The following is a 17862-nucleotide window of genomic DNA, read 5'->3' as shown; positions in this document are numbered from 1 at the left end:
ACGGAAAAGAGAGATTCACACACTCATGCATAAGCCCCGCGACGGATCCCGAAACGTCTACCTACCTACCCGGTTACCTATATTCGATCTAAACGATTCTCCATTTTTTCCAACAGATATCATTCTTCATCATTTGCGCCGTGGTCACTGACTTACATTTTCGTTGGTTACCTGTTGGGAGCAAAATGTTTTTTTATCGTAGTCTGCCTTCTCAGAATACAGTATCGCGGTTGTATCCCGCCAACTCTAATATTGCATTTGTTATTTTAGTAAATTTTGGCAGACTATCGGTACATTAAACTTTTGTAAAAGTGATTAAAACATCTTGAATGCCAATTAGCATTTTTCTAAGCGAGCTAAGCCTGCAGTTGATCAATACTTGTTGGATGTTAAAAGATTGAAAATTTACGTTACGTTATGCCAGACTTTGGAATTTTATCAATTTAACAATAATGTTGATATTTGAATACTTTTAGAACCTCAGGTGAACCCACCACTTAAACGGCATCATCGGTAAATTCGAACGTAGATTATTACATCAGTTACGAAGTACAATTCGATCTCGCGAGTGCCGAGTAAGCGATGGTTACCTGTCGCGATGCTCATTCCACTTTTAGCAACGTGTAAAATTACTACCCTTAAGTAAGCTACAGTAAAATAAATTGCGAAAAAACAATTATTCGACTGAAAGTCAAGCACGTTGCGATCGTGAATGAGCCTATCCATGCAGCTAAGAAATCGAAGATTTGTGTAACAATTGTTACCGCCACGCCACGTGACAAAGGAATCCCAGGGAAATACCCATAACCTAACACATGCAAACTCACCAACGTTGCCGAGAAATGGAGAAGTTACTCGGAAATCTCTGCTTAAATCTGTGAAGAACTGCTGCTCCACACTTCCACATGCAGTAGTTGCAGCATCTCAGGTTTGTCGGTGAAGCGCCGCACTTTTCACATCATTCACATCTTCACTAGTTTATTATAGTCCAAAAGTCCGCACCGCAATAACACTCGGATTCTACACTCACTTATTGTGCTACAGCAGTCTGTTTGAACCGACTAAATAATTTTGCTAACAGCGCATTTGCCGAAAATAAGCCAAAAAAATAGTAAAATTGACACACGACGCACAGACAAAACACACATCACTGAAATCTGAAGTTACACAAAACGATGAAAACTCGGCACCCGAAATTCACCTTCAACGTTCGCAGGATGTGTTTATTTCAGTAACTCGGTTTTTTGAAGGAATGTTGAATCCCGACCACGAACGCGTAATTCCGCTTCTACTGCTCGGAGACGACTGATTCCGCTCGGCGCTCCCGCCCTCTCTGCCGCTCTTCCCATCGAGCGGGAGCAGTGGGGGTAGCTGCACGCGCCTAGCAAAATTTGAATTCTCGGACCACGTACGGTCAGGCACTAGACTTAACGGCGTATAGGTTAGTTTGTTTTGTTTGTTTACAGCAATTCGCGAAGTATCCAAATCATTAAGATTATTCAAAGTAATGTATAGAAAATCGCGATTTATACTTTCAAAGATTACGTGATACAAAAATTATCAGCTTATTTATTGAGTTCTTGTTACTGAGAAAGTACGATGACGATAACTTGTGCTGTCTGCAAAAAGCAGCCCATCCCATTTGACAAAACCCGCAGTTTCCACCAGTAAGTACTCTTCATCAATGAAAGCAATTTTTTAAGGGAATTCTAACGTGTAGTACTTCTAACGTTATGCTGAACAGTTCAGTAAATTTTTTATGAATAATTAAATTAAGACATTGTCCCTTTAGTTTTTTCAAATAACAAAAAATAATTGAGAATATTTGTTAATTTTTAAGATTTTATCGAAATATATTCATACGAGAATGAAAGAAAATACAATTTTATTCATTTTTGTTTTTCGTCATTATATAATGATATTCTCAAATGATTGCCTTCCAGTGTTACATTTTCTTACATTTCTGTTCTTTTTAACCTACTTCAGTTCTATTCTCATCCTACTTTATCATTCACTTTATTGTAACAAAAAGCTCTCTTCACAGCTAGCTTTATTTTCTACCATTCTTTTTCATGCAACTAATATAACCTTTATAATTATTTATTATTTTTCTTTGCGATTCATTTACTTCATCATCTCACCAGCCAACTTCGTTCACGTCTTACTGATTATCCAGGTTTCCTCATGAAAATGAGTTGAAAAAAAAATGGATGGAGGCTATTGAAGTAACATGTCTAAAGAATTGTTGGAGAATATGCAGTGATCATTTTTCACCTACATCATTTCATGACCAGAATGTAATAATGTAATATTTATTTATTGGCTGTAGAACAAAGTCCTCTAACGGCCATAAGGCATACAATTATGTAATTATTATTGTTTATACAGAGTACACAGTTTTTGTTAATTATATCAATAATATACAGATATTCAGGTATACCGATATAAAAATAGAATAAAAAAGCGAAGAAAAAAAAATAAAAAAAACGAAATGAAATAAAATAATAATAAACAAGGAATCGTACAAGATTTTAGGTAATATTAATTGTATGGTCTCTCAGTATCAGATTGCTTAACATAGCAAAATAAAAATGATAATTTAATTTATCGATTGCTAGGATTGAATACGTTCATTTCACAGCACTGTATTTCGTCAAGGCACTGCTAATCGTAGTTTGTTTACTCCATCGCGTGAAGGTAACGGAAACATCGCGTCCTAAATTCCTCCAGTGTTGTTGTTGTTGTAATGTCCGGCGGTAACGAATTCCAGAGATCAGTGCCAGTAATTATGAATGAGTTTTTGAACATAGTTGTCCTTGGAATTCGCGCAATTAGCGTATCGGTTCTGTTATTATCTCTGTGCCTGGCTACATTATGATTAAGTCTGATGTGCTTTCCTAGCAGGGCATTTTTGTTGAGTACAAGGATGCCTTAGAAGAGACAGCCTATCAAATATAGGCAACGATTTTCCGGTGAAAGCCATCCGAGATTAAGGCGCGGGCCATCGATGTGCTCGCCAAGTCGTTTTCGCAGTACGAATCTGGCACAGTTCAGCGCAACACATAACTTCTTCTCCAGGTTAAGGTTTAGATTTATAAGAGCTGTTGCACAGTAGTCAAATACTGGGAGTACCAGACTGACGACCAGCTGTCGCTTTAATGACACCCCGACCTTATTTACCGATTGGCGAAGACAGTATCGTGTTCTTGACGCTGAGTTGCATACTCTTGTGACCTGATAAGTCCATGAGAGCCTCGGGTCGAGCATGACTCCTAGATACTTGAAGTTGTCAACGTATTCTATTTCTTCCTCGCCCAGTATGAGTTTTGGTAGCTGATCGACATTTATAGAATTAATGTTAAAGGCGCTGCCGAAGATAATTGCTTTTGTCTTTGTGGCATTCATTTTGAGTCTATTTTCCTTGCACCACTCCATAATTGCCGCAAGATCTTCGTTAATCTTGGTTACACTTTCTTCCAGTTCGCTTAATTTACAGGTGAGATAAATAACACTATCATCACCGTAGAAAAGATGATTGCAGTAGCGCAGACACGTGGGAAGGTCGTTGATGAAGAGTGAGAATAGCAGTGGTGCTAATACGCTGCCTTGTGGGACTCCCGTCCAGCACTCTTGCCACGAAGATATACCTATATTATCCATTTCTTATCGCATGTTTTTGTCCTGCGAGGTAAGCATATAGCCATCGAATGACCTCCGTTGAGAAGCCTAGTCTGCGCAGCTTGGTCAGTAGCAGTTTGTGATCTATCGAGTCGAATGCTTTTGCAAAATCCAGGAACACAGCTATGGTCATCATCTGTTCGTCTATTGCAGCACGTACGTCATCTGAAAATCTTAGGACAGCTGTGTACAGCAGAATGGCTATAATAATATTGGCAGCTAGGTGGCGCGTGCAGCTACCCCACCGCCAACGGCCAAACGGCAGCGAGAGGCCGGGGGGGGGGATTATTATGTTCCGTACTCCAGAGAACTGATTTTACTTTCTTCTGAGTGCCGGGCTGTGTGAGTCGATTCCGAACAGTCGGAGCGAAGTCACATGCTCTCAGTATCAGTTCAACATTCAGACCGCGTTCTTCAGGTTGTGTAACGTTATTCGATCAGTGCATTTCCACCATAATCATCTGTGAATAATACACGAGGAGCCGCGTGTAGCCTGAAGAAAAACCGAGTCACTGATACAAAAACATCCTGCGAACCTTGAAGGTGAATTTCGTGTCCCGAGTTTTCATTGTTTTGTGTAACTTCAGATTTTAGTGATATGTGTTTTGTCTCTGTGCGTCGTGTGCGAATTTTACTATTTTTTTGGCTTATTTTCGGCAAATACGCTGTTGCATTGTTAGCAAGATTATTCAGTCGGTTCAAACAGACAGCTGTAGCATAAAAAGTGAGTGCAGAATCAGTGAGTGTTATTGTGGTGTGGATTTTTGGACTATAAAAGGCTAGTGAAGATCTGTATGATGTAAAAAGTGCATCGCTTCACCAATAAACCTGAGGTGCCACAGGAACTGCTGCGTATGAAAGTGTGAGCAGCCCAGAGTCGAGGTAACAATACTAATTTTAATTATGGATTGATAATTCAAGGTGGTACATTTGAGGCCGAACTTTTGTTCTTGCATAACATGGAGTGCATAAATATGAAAATAGACAACAGTAATAAGTCATTTGAAAACCGAAAAGCCAATTTGCTAAATTAATTCAAGTGTCTTGTCTTGTTTTTTACAGATTTAAGCAGCGACTTCCTAGTAACTTTTCCATTTCTCGGCAACGTTGGTGAGTTTGCACGTGTTAGGTTACGGGTATTTCCCTGGGATTCCTCTGTCACGTGGCGTGGCGGTAACAATTGTTACACAAATCTTCGATTTCTTAGCTGCATGGATAGGCTCATTCACGATCGCAACGTGCTTGACTTTCAGTCGAATAATTGTTTTTTCGCAATTTATTTTACTGTAGCTTACTTAAGGGTAGTAATTTTACACGTTGCTAAAAGTGGAATGAGCATCGCGACAGGTAACCATCGCTTACTCGGCACTCGCGAGATCGAATTGTACTTCGTAACTGATGTAATAATCTACGTTCGAATTTACCGATGATGCCGTTTAAGTGGTGGGTTCACCTGAGGTTCTAAAAGTATTCAAATATCAACATTATTGTTAAATTGATAAAATTCCAAAGTCTGGCATAACGTAACGTAAATTTTCAATCTTTTAACATCCAACAAGTATTGATCAACTGCAGGCTTAGCTCGCTTAGAAAAATGCTAATTGGCATTCAAGATGTTTTAATCACTTTTACAAAAGCTTAATGTACCGATAGTCTGCCAAAATTTACTAAAATAACAAATGCAATATTAGAGTTGGCGGGATACAACCGCGATACTGTATTCTGAGAAGGCAGACTACGATACAAAAACATTTTGCTCCCAACAGGTAACCAACGAAAATGTAAGTCAGTGACCACGGCGCAAATGATGAAGAATGATGTCTGTTGGAAAAAATGGAGAATCGTTTAGGTCGAATATAGGTAACCGGGTAGGTAGGTAGACGTTTTGGGATCCGTCGCGGGGTTTATGCATGAGTGTGTGAATCTCTCTTTTCCGTTGGGTGGCTTCGTTGGGAAACAGGCGAGGGTAGGAAGGTCGCGATGTACCGTGATGCTACTAACTTTTGTAATCCACAGCGTGAAACGATCACAGAAATTTTCCCAAAAGACTCCGTATTCGAGTCTCTCGAGTATTTGAAAACATTTGAATATAAACGAAATTGAATTTTCCACTTATTGTAAATGTGCAACCATTTTTCAGTCGTTATGTAATTCAATTATTTAGTCATTACCGATCGTTATTCCATTCGATTAATCTCTGTGATCGTCTGAATGGGCAAAACGCATCTCTGGACCATCTATCGCGTTCCGTGGTACGCTAGATGGGGAGAGATGCTGAGCTCGAAGACTTCGCGTCGAAGAGGACCGCCGACCGTCACGCCACACAATAATGCATGCCCTCCAACCTCTCTCCCAATTTCAATTTGATTTGTAATCTGAGAACAACAATCCGCATAGCAATGTATGATATCTAAAAGATGCAGATGCGGATTGGGTTTCTACAGAATTTTTGGGACAAGTTCCAGAAAATACAAATTTTTTGAGAGTTTAATCTGTCGCGCCTTATTGCGCGTAGATTAATCACGAGAATTGAACGCAGTTTCATGCGCGTAAATTAGTAACGAAAATTGGACGGAGCTTCATGGGCGTAAATTAATAACTGAAGTTGGACACGTTTTTTTGCACGTCTATTTTGCAAACAGTATATAAAAAAGTTGCGCACTCTCAACGTGCTGATTTTACAGTTCTTCAGGCAACTTTTCAACGAATTATAAAATTTTCAAGTTCCACGACGCCTTTTGCGCGTGGACTTGATACCCTTCAGTTATGAGAGAAAGTGCGACATTTGAAAACCAGCGCTCAACGCGCAGGAACAAGAATACTTGTTTGACTGATCATATTATTTTCTATTTTAGGGCAACAAAACCAATTTTGTAACAAATGAACTAAGAACTATAGAATGTTCGGTAGAAAAAAATATTCACTACAATAACTCAAAGCAGAAAGAGATGTCGAATCAAAATATTTAAAATATTTTTCACTCAGCCATGCAAATAATAATCGAAGCAGCGAATATTAAAGTGAATATCATGTTGGACTTGACCCATTTTTTGTCAGTGTATGACTTGTGATTGTGCTAACCATACTTTTGTCTGTTTAAGCTAATAAAACCATTTGTCTGTTTCAGCTAATTAAACCTTTTGTCTGTTTCAGCTAATTAAACCTATTGTCTGTTTCAGCTAATCAAACTCTTTGTCTGTTTCAGCTAATCAAACTCTTTGTCTGTTTCAGCTAATAAAACCTCTTGTCCGATTCAGCCAATCAAACTTTTTATTCGTATCAGGTAATCAAACTTTTTGTCCGTTTTAGCTAATCAAACTTCTCGCCTGTTTCAGCCAAACAAATCTTCAGTCTGTTTTAACTAATCAGTTCGTCTCTTTTTTCGTTAATTATATTGCTCACTTACCTAAGCTAAGTATATTTGTGTCTGTATCGACGTATGTCACTAATTATATTTTCATCTTTTCCAGGTAACGTGAGTTCCGTTGACTGTATTGAAAAATGAACGTTTCATTTTTGAGGCTTAGGTCTAGTTCAGGGTCAGTCATCTGTTTTCATCGATACACAGATTTAGCAATGTGGTTCAGAATCATCATGATCACAAACTGTAGTAAAATTTATTCAGCTGTATTTTTTTTTATATTGGTTAAACGGTCTTTTATTGCGATCGTTGTAGTGTAAGAGTTTTTTTTTTATCGAATCGCTCGTAGGTCATGTTTGGCTTGTATTTCACTGTAGAATTATACAGCTCTGTCGTATCTGGGTGGTTGTGCTTATTCTACTCCGATTTGTTTCCATTTCTTCAGAGATTTCTGCATCGTCTTCCGATAGATAAATGCCAAAGTCTTACAGGGATTCGTGTTTTCGATCTTGGTCCAGTTTCTGATTGATTTGCGTATTCACCAGGTTCTCTATTTCAGTGGTTATCTCATATCTCATAAGAAAAAAATCCGTTTGCGAACATCCAAAGTCAATCGCCCTTCGGATATAAGATAACAATCACCCTTCATCCATAATTAAAACAACCATCTTTCATCGATAATAACGAGTCAGCGGGTTAAATGAACTGTAAAATTTCGGACAAACTGCGAATTTCTGCGGGTACAAATTTATTGGGAAACAATTTAGCGTAATTAACATGTGAAAAAAACTCATTCGCAATGTTTTGGAGAACGTACGATCGATCTTGCAACTATTCTCCGTGGAGTAGGCCTACTGGGGATACCACGTAAAAAGAAAACGCGTCGGGCGCTCTACCGCTTGCGTTGGTGTGGAAACGAGCATAAGTGAACTCATTTTCACTAGTAGAATACTAACATATTGTAGTTTTTCGAATGACAATTTGATTCTTGCTGAAATTTAACTCATTGACAATAAACTTCATGCTTGGATAATGAGTAACGCATGTGGAATCGTGATACATTCGGATTTCTCTAGTTTAGTCAGAGTAAATTCCACCTGAACACATTTTTCTTGGATGATTACTAAGCTATCACATGAATTTCTAACAAGTTCCTTGTAATTTTAACATATATAATGTAACTCATTAACGGTCTGTAAATGTCTCCTCTTCGCTTAGAAAAATTCGTCTTTCACCCTCAGTCTGCAAAATTCTTAAACTTTGTTGGCGGGCCTGTATAGAAATACTTCAATAGATGAGAATCTTGTCTCAGAAAAGACCAATGGATGGTTGGAAGTAGAACAATCTTGAAGCTTCCGAAAGGTCTTGCAATCTTTCATTTGTATTTTTTTAACAGGTAAATCTTAGATAATTGATGAGAATTTGATTATTAAGAGTCCGAAAAATCCGTCTTCAGGTAACATCAGTCATTAGTTTCTGATATTCAATATATAGTATTATCACAGAATTGTATCCTCTGGGTAATATTATATATTAGGGGTTACGGGAAAAGTGCTAAAATTCCGCTTAAAATAGTATCGACTTTGTCGGAAATACGTATTTACAAATTCGAAATTTCTACAATCAACACGGGCACTTCCATAAATGTATAATAAAGTGGACAGATATAAGTAATTGTAACCTGGGCCACTTGATAATAAATTTTCGAACAATCTTGGGTTGGGGGGTCAGCAGACAGAGTCGCAATTGAACCAGGTAATATGACTAGAAGTTGAAACAAGGAACATTGATAATCTTTAAATTTTTCTAAATTATTTTTCTGCTGACGATTGCCTGTTGCGATCTGGGTACACGCGGCGAGCGATGGTAACGTCAGTTCCTGTCGTCTTTCCGTACCGACCGCTTGACGGATGGAGTTGCGCGTGCAAGAAAAGACACAGAGAACGTCGCTTTACGACGGATTTATCTCGTCCATTTTTGTTTACGAAAAGTTCCATAAGGCTTCACTTAATGTACATGGATGCATCGCTTATACACAAATAGCCATATTACTTTTCTATGGAGATAGTAGCATCGCACCCATAGTCAAATATCTGACTTTACATTATCTGGGTAGAAGCGTTAAGTGATGGTAACACACAGTATCGACCATCTTCTGACTCGAGTTGAGCCTGCAGGGTAGGACGCAGAGGGCGCTATTTAACAAAGAATTTACGTTGAATTTATCTCGTCCATTTTTGATTTACGCACGAAGCCAGCAGTCTTCAGTCAGTCCACAGTTAGCCGATCGTCGGTATTTGAAATTACAGCATAGATGAAATTGATGATCATTTTCTTTCTCTGATTTCCTAGTGTTAGTGATTCACGGTTTGCATGTTTTTTCAAGAATTTTATTCTTATAAGCTGGTTTCATGACCATTGCTCAATTCGTTTTTCGCGCAAACACAATTTTCCACGTCTTCCCACCCGTTCTGCACACCACGTCGGACATGTTGATTTCTGGGGGTAATGGCGGCCTGACGTGATTGCGAGCGAAATAGCTTCGGTGGATTTCACGGTAGAATTGTAAGAAGTCATAAAAACAAAGTTTCACCGCGCTATCAAAGTTTCGCCTTAACCGTCGTCGGATACGTGGCGTATTGACGTAAATACAAATTACGTTATCGTTGCAAGAGGATACTTTTGTTTGACCAGGTTTCGACTCGCGAATAACGCGCTCTCTAATTCTCAACATTCCTTATTGAACGACGAGCGTGACTTGTACTTGATTTACGGGACTCTGTGCCCGCGGCAGGGACGAGCTTCGGCCTCCGTCTCTTAAATCTCGGTTTCTTATATACGACTAAAAAAAAGACAACGTGTTTCAACTTCTAAGAATTCGGTATTTGCTCGTAACTGAATGGTATTTTCGCCGCGCAGAGTCTAGACAAAGACGCCCCATATGATAGGTTAGAATTACTAGGCGGGTCGTTGTCTCTGTCTTTGTCTCCGTTTTTATCCGTCTTTCGTACTCAAATCGTGTCTGGTTTCCAGACTTTGGCGCGGTCCGAATGGACACCCAAGTCAACGACGCAGGAGTAGGAGGTATTTTGGCGATTGAACCGCCCAGAGTATCCGAAATCCCGGACGCCCCAGAGCCAACGGGACTCAGTCCTCTGGCTTCCTCTCTCGACCATAATCTTACTCTTCAAGAGGATTATATACCATCCGCCAGCAACAACATGGGCATTGAGAACACGTGGTGAGACACCCTCAGCTGCAACTGTCTTTCTTTTATCTTACTAAACTTTCCTCAAAATTTCTCATAATGATTTTTTTAGGACGGAAGCTAATGTCATCACTGGTGATTGTGTCATTCCGTTGCCACCGCCACCGGGACTAGAGGATTTTGTCGACGTTGGTGCTGACCCTATTGGGGATTCCTTGATTGGCGTCGAGCATGGCCCTTTTCTTCCACCTGGTGGGCCAATGCTCAACAATCTCTTTGCTGAGGCTGACGATGATCAGAATGATTCTGCGATTGGTAAGTGCATTGGTGTAGCAGGATAAAAGACTGGCAAGTTTTTTTGTGTGTAAATTTGATTGTAGTTACAAGCTCATATAAAACCTTTTGAATTTGTTATGCAGAAGTAACAACGCCACCAGGCGTGTGTGGTCTTCGCAATTTGGGGAACACCTGTTTTATGGCTGCTGGACTGCAATGTTTAACAGCCACTCCCCCAGTGCTGCGTCATTTCCTTGATTCGGAGTTAAGCTGTGATAAGCCCATGGTGCACCCACGATCGTTGATGGCTCATTTTGGAGCGCTTTTAGGAAAGATGTGGTCCGGCAGGTATAGCGTTATCAGGCCAGCAGAATTTAAACAGGCACTTGCAACTTATCATCCGCAATTCAAAGACTACAGACAAGTTAGTGACTATATAAGATTTGCTAAACCTCCTCAAAGTTTTTCTGGCACTATTGAATAGCCAAAATTGTACTTATTGCAGCATGACTGTCAGGAGTTTCTAGCTCTCCTATTAGACTCTTTGCATGAGCAAATGAACACTGCGAAATTGACAAAAAACCATGAAATATCTGCTACTGCTACTACTCCTGAATTAAACGACTCAAATGAGCCTCTGCAAAATTTGGCTCCTCCTGATACGACTCTCACTACCTCTGTCAGTGGTGCTGACTCCATTCCTGTCGAACCTCGTGAAATATATGACAACCTCCCTTCTCCTGAGTGTCCAAACAGCCCAAATGTCACGATGGCCGGCTCACCCAGAGGTAAGGTATATCTATAAGTTACATTGTTTATACTTTTACAGTGTATTTGGCTTCAGATAGGTTTCATGGTGTATGAAAAAATTGTCCATTTGAAGTACATAAACATCATCATACTGTACTAATAATAACAACAAAAATAATAATTACTATTGTTTGAAGATTCAGATTCACCGATGGCTGAGACAGACAGTGCAGCAAATTCGCCCAGAGGATCGCTATTAAATGATGATGAGGAGACATTGGATTCAGACGAAATAGTGGAAACGAAGTCTAATTTTATTCACAATAAAATGCAAGAAGATCCAGATATGGATGTGGCATTGAACGGAAATGATTTCCGACTAGACAAATTAGATAATGTATTGACGACCAACAATGTCAGTTGCTATCATGGTTTATATGATATTTTGAAGGATGCTAAAACTAGCAATGCTAACTTCTTGGTCACAACACAGGAAAGCAACAACGAGATTCATTATGACTCTCAAAAGTTTCCTAAAGAAAATATCCGTAGAAATGCTTTAGAAAATTCGAATCTAACCGAGAATCATGACTTTGACAATAAAAGTATCAGTATCAAACGAATAAAAGAAGTAAACGTCCAGGCTGGCAATCGCAGTGTTGACTGTCTATCTAGTGGATCTGACGCTGAGTGTGATAGTGGTCTTGAAAAGTGTAATGTCAAGAGAATGCGGCTAGATGATCAAGAAAAGAATCATCGGAAAGACGGACTAGGGGGTAGTGAGTCGCAGTGTTCTAGAGTGCTACTTAACTGTGAGAATGGAGCGATCGCTACTCAAGGAGAGACAGAGGCTGAGGCCGATAGACACTGGGCAAAACATCTCACAGAGAATAGAAGTGTGATTGTAGATACGTTCCAAGGGCAATTTAAAAGCACGGTTGGTTTATTAAAAAAAGTAAAAACTTAACATGCTGTGAACGTTTCTACATTTTACTTATTTTCTCAACAAATATGCGGTATTGAGACTTAGCAGTAGATTTGCAACTTATAAAAGTAGGAAGTTTGATTTGCAAACGTTTATTCATATCTGTTCCGTAAAATTGAATCATTCTTGTTCCTCTTATCAACTTTTTAAAATCGAATTCAACGATACAGGTCATCTGTGCAGTCTGCAAACACATCTCTGTCACCTATGAGCCCTTCATGTACCTTTCGGTGCCTCTCCCTCGAGCCATGGAGAGGCAGTTGGCTGTGACGTATATCCCGGCTATCGGAGGCGCGCCCACACGTTGCGTTGTTTCACTGAACAAGCAGTCGAGAATCGGAAAACTGAAAGAAGAATTGTTGCGAACTCTGGGAAAGACAGATGTTGCCACTACTAATGTTGCATTAGCAGAGGTCTTAGAAAATCACATAGCTAGGATATTGGTAAAAGCCGATGTTGTTCACTGCTTTAATTTGTGTGATACGTAGATCATATTTTGTATTTGTCTTCTTTTTTTTTTTTTAATACTTGGAAGTACGTGCTTCTGCTTAATTTAAACATGCAATGTTCATTTGCAACTACTGTTTGCTCTTTTACCTATATGTCAATTCGAATTATTTTTTCCAAAGCCTATTTAAGGAGGGTCAAGAAGGTGACTTATTATGAAGCTTTAGTATTCGCCGATACTGCCCTCCAAAAGAAACGTAAACCGCAGTAGAACACCTCTGCTGCTTAAAGTATTTGTAGCAGAGCTACTTATTGCTGTACAAATATTTTAATTACAATTTGTAATCACGTTGACCTTGATATGCAATATCAGCAACTCAATCCTAACGATGCAATTTTATTTTCAGGACGACAACTCTCTATTAAAATACGTAAATGACACTAACCGGTCGATATATGCGTTTGAATTATCTGATCCTCCGAGCGCATATATATCAGTGTCTGATGGCGGTGGAGATTGCGTGACTGAAACCGAAACATGCCATACAGGAAGTGGCGTAAGTGAAGAAATCGGACCCTGTACAATTTGCCTGGAAGAACTTGATGGGGATCTAAAGAAGCATGGTGGAAGTGGCTGTAATTTTATTATGTGTGACCTCTGCATCGAGGTGAGCCTGCTTAAAAAATTTCTGATTACCTTTATTTTCTCGTGCCTTACCGAATGCCTAACCCGTTTACACACATGACAGTCGTTTGTTATTGCAAGGAAAATACATTTATCGTGTTCAGTTCCTGTAGATACTTTAATGAGTCGATCATTGCTCTTTGCACGGTTTTCTTATCATTTCTTCATAATTTGTGGGGAAAAAAATAATGTATTCAAATGTCACAATGCCCAATGATGAGACAAGGCAGTGTCAATCTAGCAGCAGAGGCTTACAAGCAAGGTACATTTTTGTTACCATACACCAGCCTCGGGAAGGTCTGAGATAAGGTCGCTATATGCTCTAGCAGGGTGACGCTATAATAGCGTGCACGGGAACCAGAAATAGCTTGATTTTGTCATTGCCAGGGATGCAGGGACATGAGGTATGCAACCTGTGGAGGCGACTTCAATCAAGTTGGAATCCCGTGTGACCAGCTGTTTTAGTACAATCTGCAAGCTGCGATATTTTTCTCGCAGAACTCAATTCAGACTAGTCTGATGCTGCCTTATTACTGAGGGCTTTCAATCATTTATTCATCTTATTTCTGAATCAATTCCGATTAGCTATGGCAAATTACTCATATATGATTCTTTACTTTTTGATTTTGCAAGGGATTATTCACTCTTAAAATATACAGTTCTACTGCTGTTTTCAGTCTTCTAAAATGGACTGTAAACATAATGCGATTAGATTATTAAAAATTTTAGTGAGTATTCCCTGGATTCTTCTGCCTTTACCTTTACGTTTCTCAACTTCACCCGCTCCATTTATTGATAGTGGCGTTGTTTGGCAAATAGCTTTACCAATTTGTTTTCGTCCCGGTACGTATGATTTGTTATGGAAAATTTCCAGTTGCTTGTTGCAACAAGAGAGTTAGAGTTTATTTGCGGTGTCACGCCTCCGTACTTGGATCCCCCGCATCATCCATGGTCCGACATGTGTGGGATAAAGCTAAAGTGAGAGAGTTGAGAGACGAGTGCGTATTGCCCAACAGAACTACTTCAAGAACCAAACGGATCCTCAAATCTGCCCAGTTTGTTCAACGTTCGTGACGGCCTCCTCTTTTACTAAGATTGATCAAACTGGTCGCCCGAGGCCGGCTATTCGTAACCTTAACGTTCCACTGGTCCTAAGGCACGACAGTAACAAGGGAACCAACAATCGGAAAGGCACCAAGCTCTACGGTTATCCACACTTAGTTAAATTACCTTCCAGGGTTAATGCTAAGGATTTGTACGACGTTGTCAAGAAGGTTGTGCCGCAAGAGGCACCCTACAGCATACATTTTGTTGACGGACAGGTGAGTACATCTTCTAAAACCTTGTTGGCGCGATAATAAGTCGATTTCTATCAACAATTATCAGATCTTCCTAAAGAATTTGCAATAAATTCTGGTTATATATTTCCAGGGTCACCATTGTTCCCGTTGCATGTACACCGCCCATTGTACGGGCTGTCGAGTGCCGGATTCGGGGATGATAGCGTTGCAAAATGGGGATACACTTGCGGTACGATATACAGATACAGTACCGAATATCATACAACCTGTCGATCACGTCAGTGTCAGTAAACAGAGACCTCATCGTCCCCTGTCATTGTACGATTGCCTGCAAGCATTTAGTCAAAGGTATTATTTCTCGAATTTATTTAGAATCCTTCTGTATGTTAATAATTAATGTGTAATCGTATGTTTTTTGTTATTTTTTGTTTTCAGCGAGACATTGGATGAGCACAATCCTTGGTTCTGTCCAAAATGTGAGCACAATCAGTGTGCTACAAAAACGTTAACCGTCCACCGATACCCTAAGTTCCTTATAGTATACCTTAAACGGTAGGTTTTGAAGCAACTTGAGGTACACAATTCTTGCATCAGATTTTTTGCAGAAGCGATTTTTTATTTTACCCAATTTTCAACCACAGATTCGTGTTCTATGAATGTGTCAGCATGAAGCTTGACGATAAGGTTACCTTCCCTCTAGTTGGTCTCGGCATCGGAAGGCACCTTTATGATCTCTATGCCTGCGTCTGTCACTTCGGAGGTGCGTGTTGCAAAACAAAATCTCAGTTTGTTTCGAAAATTCATTCCTTGTAATTTTTCTATTTTTCTTGACAAACAAATTACCACCAAACGCGCACGTCTTTTCATAGGTGTATCAGCCGGACATTACACAGCGTATGCTCGCAACCCTAGAACGGACACGTGGCATTATTATAACGACGAAGTAACAACGCGACAGAAGCCACAGGAGGAAGATTTCAGCAACGCGTATATATTGTTTTACAGTCGTCAAGGTACGAGTGCTAAACCTTGTAACATTTAACTACAGAGACGATGATTCGCGGTTTTTTCAGTTCGGGTATAACGCCGCGGTGAGATGTAAGCGATTTTTTCTTCTATTTGACGCCACTGCGGTACACGTGTTTTTCCAGTAAATATGTTTTAAGATCGTCGTCGAAGTGTTGTTAGGTGTCGTACCAACTGTGTATTACTTAACGAATATATTATAATGGATACATCGTTCATTTATCATGAATACAGCATTATTACAGTATCGCTAGGTACGTTTATATTGTAGTTCAATTAATGTTTCGCCTTCAAACTTCAACAATGAAAGAAAAAGGGAAAAAATTATGCTATAAATCATAATGGGTCACTGTTTTGTCACGAAATCGTTCTAGTATCCGTTGCCCTTGAAAATGATAAACGAAACCGAAACAACCAATAGGCGAGTGATCTTGATAGCAAAAAATACGTAACCACGGTGTAAGATGCATTTTGGTTTGTTGCTTTTGAAATTTGATCTACAATAGTGGTGGTGGATTAACAATAGGACGAGGAAGGAAAATCGTATTATGCGTGGAAATATAAATCACTTTCGACACCGTGGCGTAAAGACACACGAACATAATTCTCATGAAGTATGTGAAATTATATTATAATTACTATGTTAAATTTGTACTATAGTTGATTATATAGACGCTTTATTCGACTAAACCTCGGATTAAACTTAGATAAACGTAATTTATTAGGAAAATTTCTGTAAAGTTCGATTGCCTATTTGAGAAGCGTATATGATCGGTACTTGATAAAAACCGTCACCACCAGCTTTCACAGCAAAGTGCACTGAAATGAAGTAGGGAAGGTGCAATGAATGAAGAAATAAATATCTCATTTTTGTTAAATCTACGGTTGAATCTCATTATAGGTATTCAAAATTGGAATAAATCATCCAAGACAATGTAAAATAAATTTTTAAAGAACGCCCGTAAATTGTATTATTATAATAAATGCATAGCAAGATTTGGTTATACCAAAATACTGTAGATAAACTGAGGAGGAAAAGAGTTTGGCCTCAGCAATACCTGTATTATAATAATAATACAGTAACGTGTATTTGGTATAACTATTAAAATATACGTCGAACAAGTAGAAAAGTGAAAATGGGAGGGTTAAATAATCGAGAAGTAAGTATTGTTTCATAAATAGTTGTATTTTTTTTTAATTTTTTCTTTTTCTGGATTACAAACTTTTCTTTTCACTTTATATTATTCCGATACAAAATAACATTTTTTTTCACAATTTTCTTTTTCTTTTTTTTTTGTATTTATCGTCAAACGTTGAGATTAGTCTCATCTAACCACTATATATTTTTTAAATTACACACGCCGCGAACAGGCGAGTACTCCATAAAAATGCTATATTCAAACATTTCAATAATATATATATATATATAATAATAATAATCTATTACTTTATCACTAGTTATTGTGTACGGTGTGTATCTTACCAATTAGTATATGAAAATGATATATATATCATATATTGAAGTTTTAAAGTGCTCGCGTGTGTCGTGGTGGTACGGTGATTAAAATGTGTTGATTTTGTGGAAAAGGATGGGAAATGGCAAGGGGGGAGAGGTGTTAAACGTACAATTATCCTTCGCTACATTTATCATAATACCGTTTAAAAAGGAATTTCTTGTTTTCGGTAAGGAATCAAATTCCTCGCTCTTACCACGTTACACTCACTCATATTATTTACTAACTAACCGAAGATGCGTAACACACAAAGGTGAAATTGAGTCGGCACGGCAATTCACATCATCGTTACCGTTGACGATATTTTTCCCTTCTAAAACTAAGTTGAGATGAAAGGAACGAGAGGGATGGGGATCAGCCTCTGTTAATATCTAATGATTCGGAACCGTCAGCCAAACCACGGCACTCGGTCGTACCAGCCCGCCGATTTCACAATTTACCGTCCGCGTCTCTCCGTTTATTACGAACAGGGCTTCGCTCGAGGGGCTCACCATATATCGACCAAATACTCCGCTATCCACGATAGGTCTGTTCGGATTTCCCCATTTTGCAAGAATTGTCGGCATTGCTTTTCCTACGCCTGTGATCATCTCAACTTTTCCTGCGGATTTATGATGATTTTTAGTCACGC

General features: G+C 39.0%; 2 protein-coding genes across 9 annotated transcripts in view; one reads left to right on the top strand and one right to left on the bottom strand.

Moving 5' to 3' along the window:
* Positions 1-9231: 9231 nt before the first annotated feature.
* Positions 9232-17835, top strand: LOC124213619 (uncharacterized). Of its 7 annotated transcripts, none has more exons than XM_069134097.1 (13): positions 9232-9328; positions 10073-10280; positions 10360-10562; positions 10667-10947; positions 11029-11311; positions 11471-12210; positions 12429-12701; positions 13113-13373; positions 14407-14712; positions 14822-15039; positions 15127-15243; positions 15333-15451; positions 15561-17835. In XM_069134097.1, the coding sequence occupies exons 2-13, from the start codon at positions 10090-10092 to the stop codon at positions 15731-15733; spliced, it is 3165 nt and encodes a 1054-aa protein (XP_068990198.1). In that variant the 5' UTR covers positions 9232-9328; positions 10073-10089; the 3' UTR covers positions 15734-17835. The 7 variants fall into 7 exon arrangements, with proteins under 7 accessions (XP_068990198.1, XP_068990195.1, XP_068990196.1 ...); XM_069134094.1 differs by lacking the exon at positions 9232-9328 and adding an exon at positions 9335-9604; XM_069134095.1 differs by lacking the exon at positions 9232-9328 and adding an exon at positions 9335-9683.
* Positions 16933-17862, bottom strand: part of Fstl5 (follistatin-like 5) — a 45062-nt gene continuing 44132 nt past the window's right edge. For both annotated transcript variants that reach the window (XM_046615077.2, XM_046615078.2), the window contains exon 17: positions 16933-17832. In XM_046615077.2, the coding sequence (XP_046471033.1) occupies positions 17603-17832 (230 nt within the window). In that variant the 3' untranslated portion in view covers positions 16933-17602. The remainder of the gene's footprint in view (positions 17833-17862) is intronic.

This window comes from Neodiprion pinetum, chromosome 3 (assembly GCF_021155775.2).
Source record: "Neodiprion pinetum isolate iyNeoPine1 chromosome 3, iyNeoPine1.2, whole genome shotgun sequence".
Classification (NCBI taxonomy): Eukaryota; Metazoa; Arthropoda; class Insecta; order Hymenoptera; family Diprionidae; genus Neodiprion; species Neodiprion pinetum.
The sequence above is the reverse complement of the archived record's forward strand: the minus strand, read 5'-3'. Positions and strand labels throughout refer to the sequence as shown.

Coding starts and splice junctions, on each gene's coding strand:
- LOC124213619 (XM_046615071.2), top strand. Junction 10,281..10,359: donor ATGGGCATTGAGAACACGTG/GTGAGACACCCT, acceptor TGATTTTTTTAG/GACGGAAGCTAATGTCATCA. Junction 10,948..11,028: donor AATTCAAAGACTACAGACAA/GTTAGTGACTAT, acceptor TACTTATTGCAG/CATGACTGTCAGGAGTTTCT.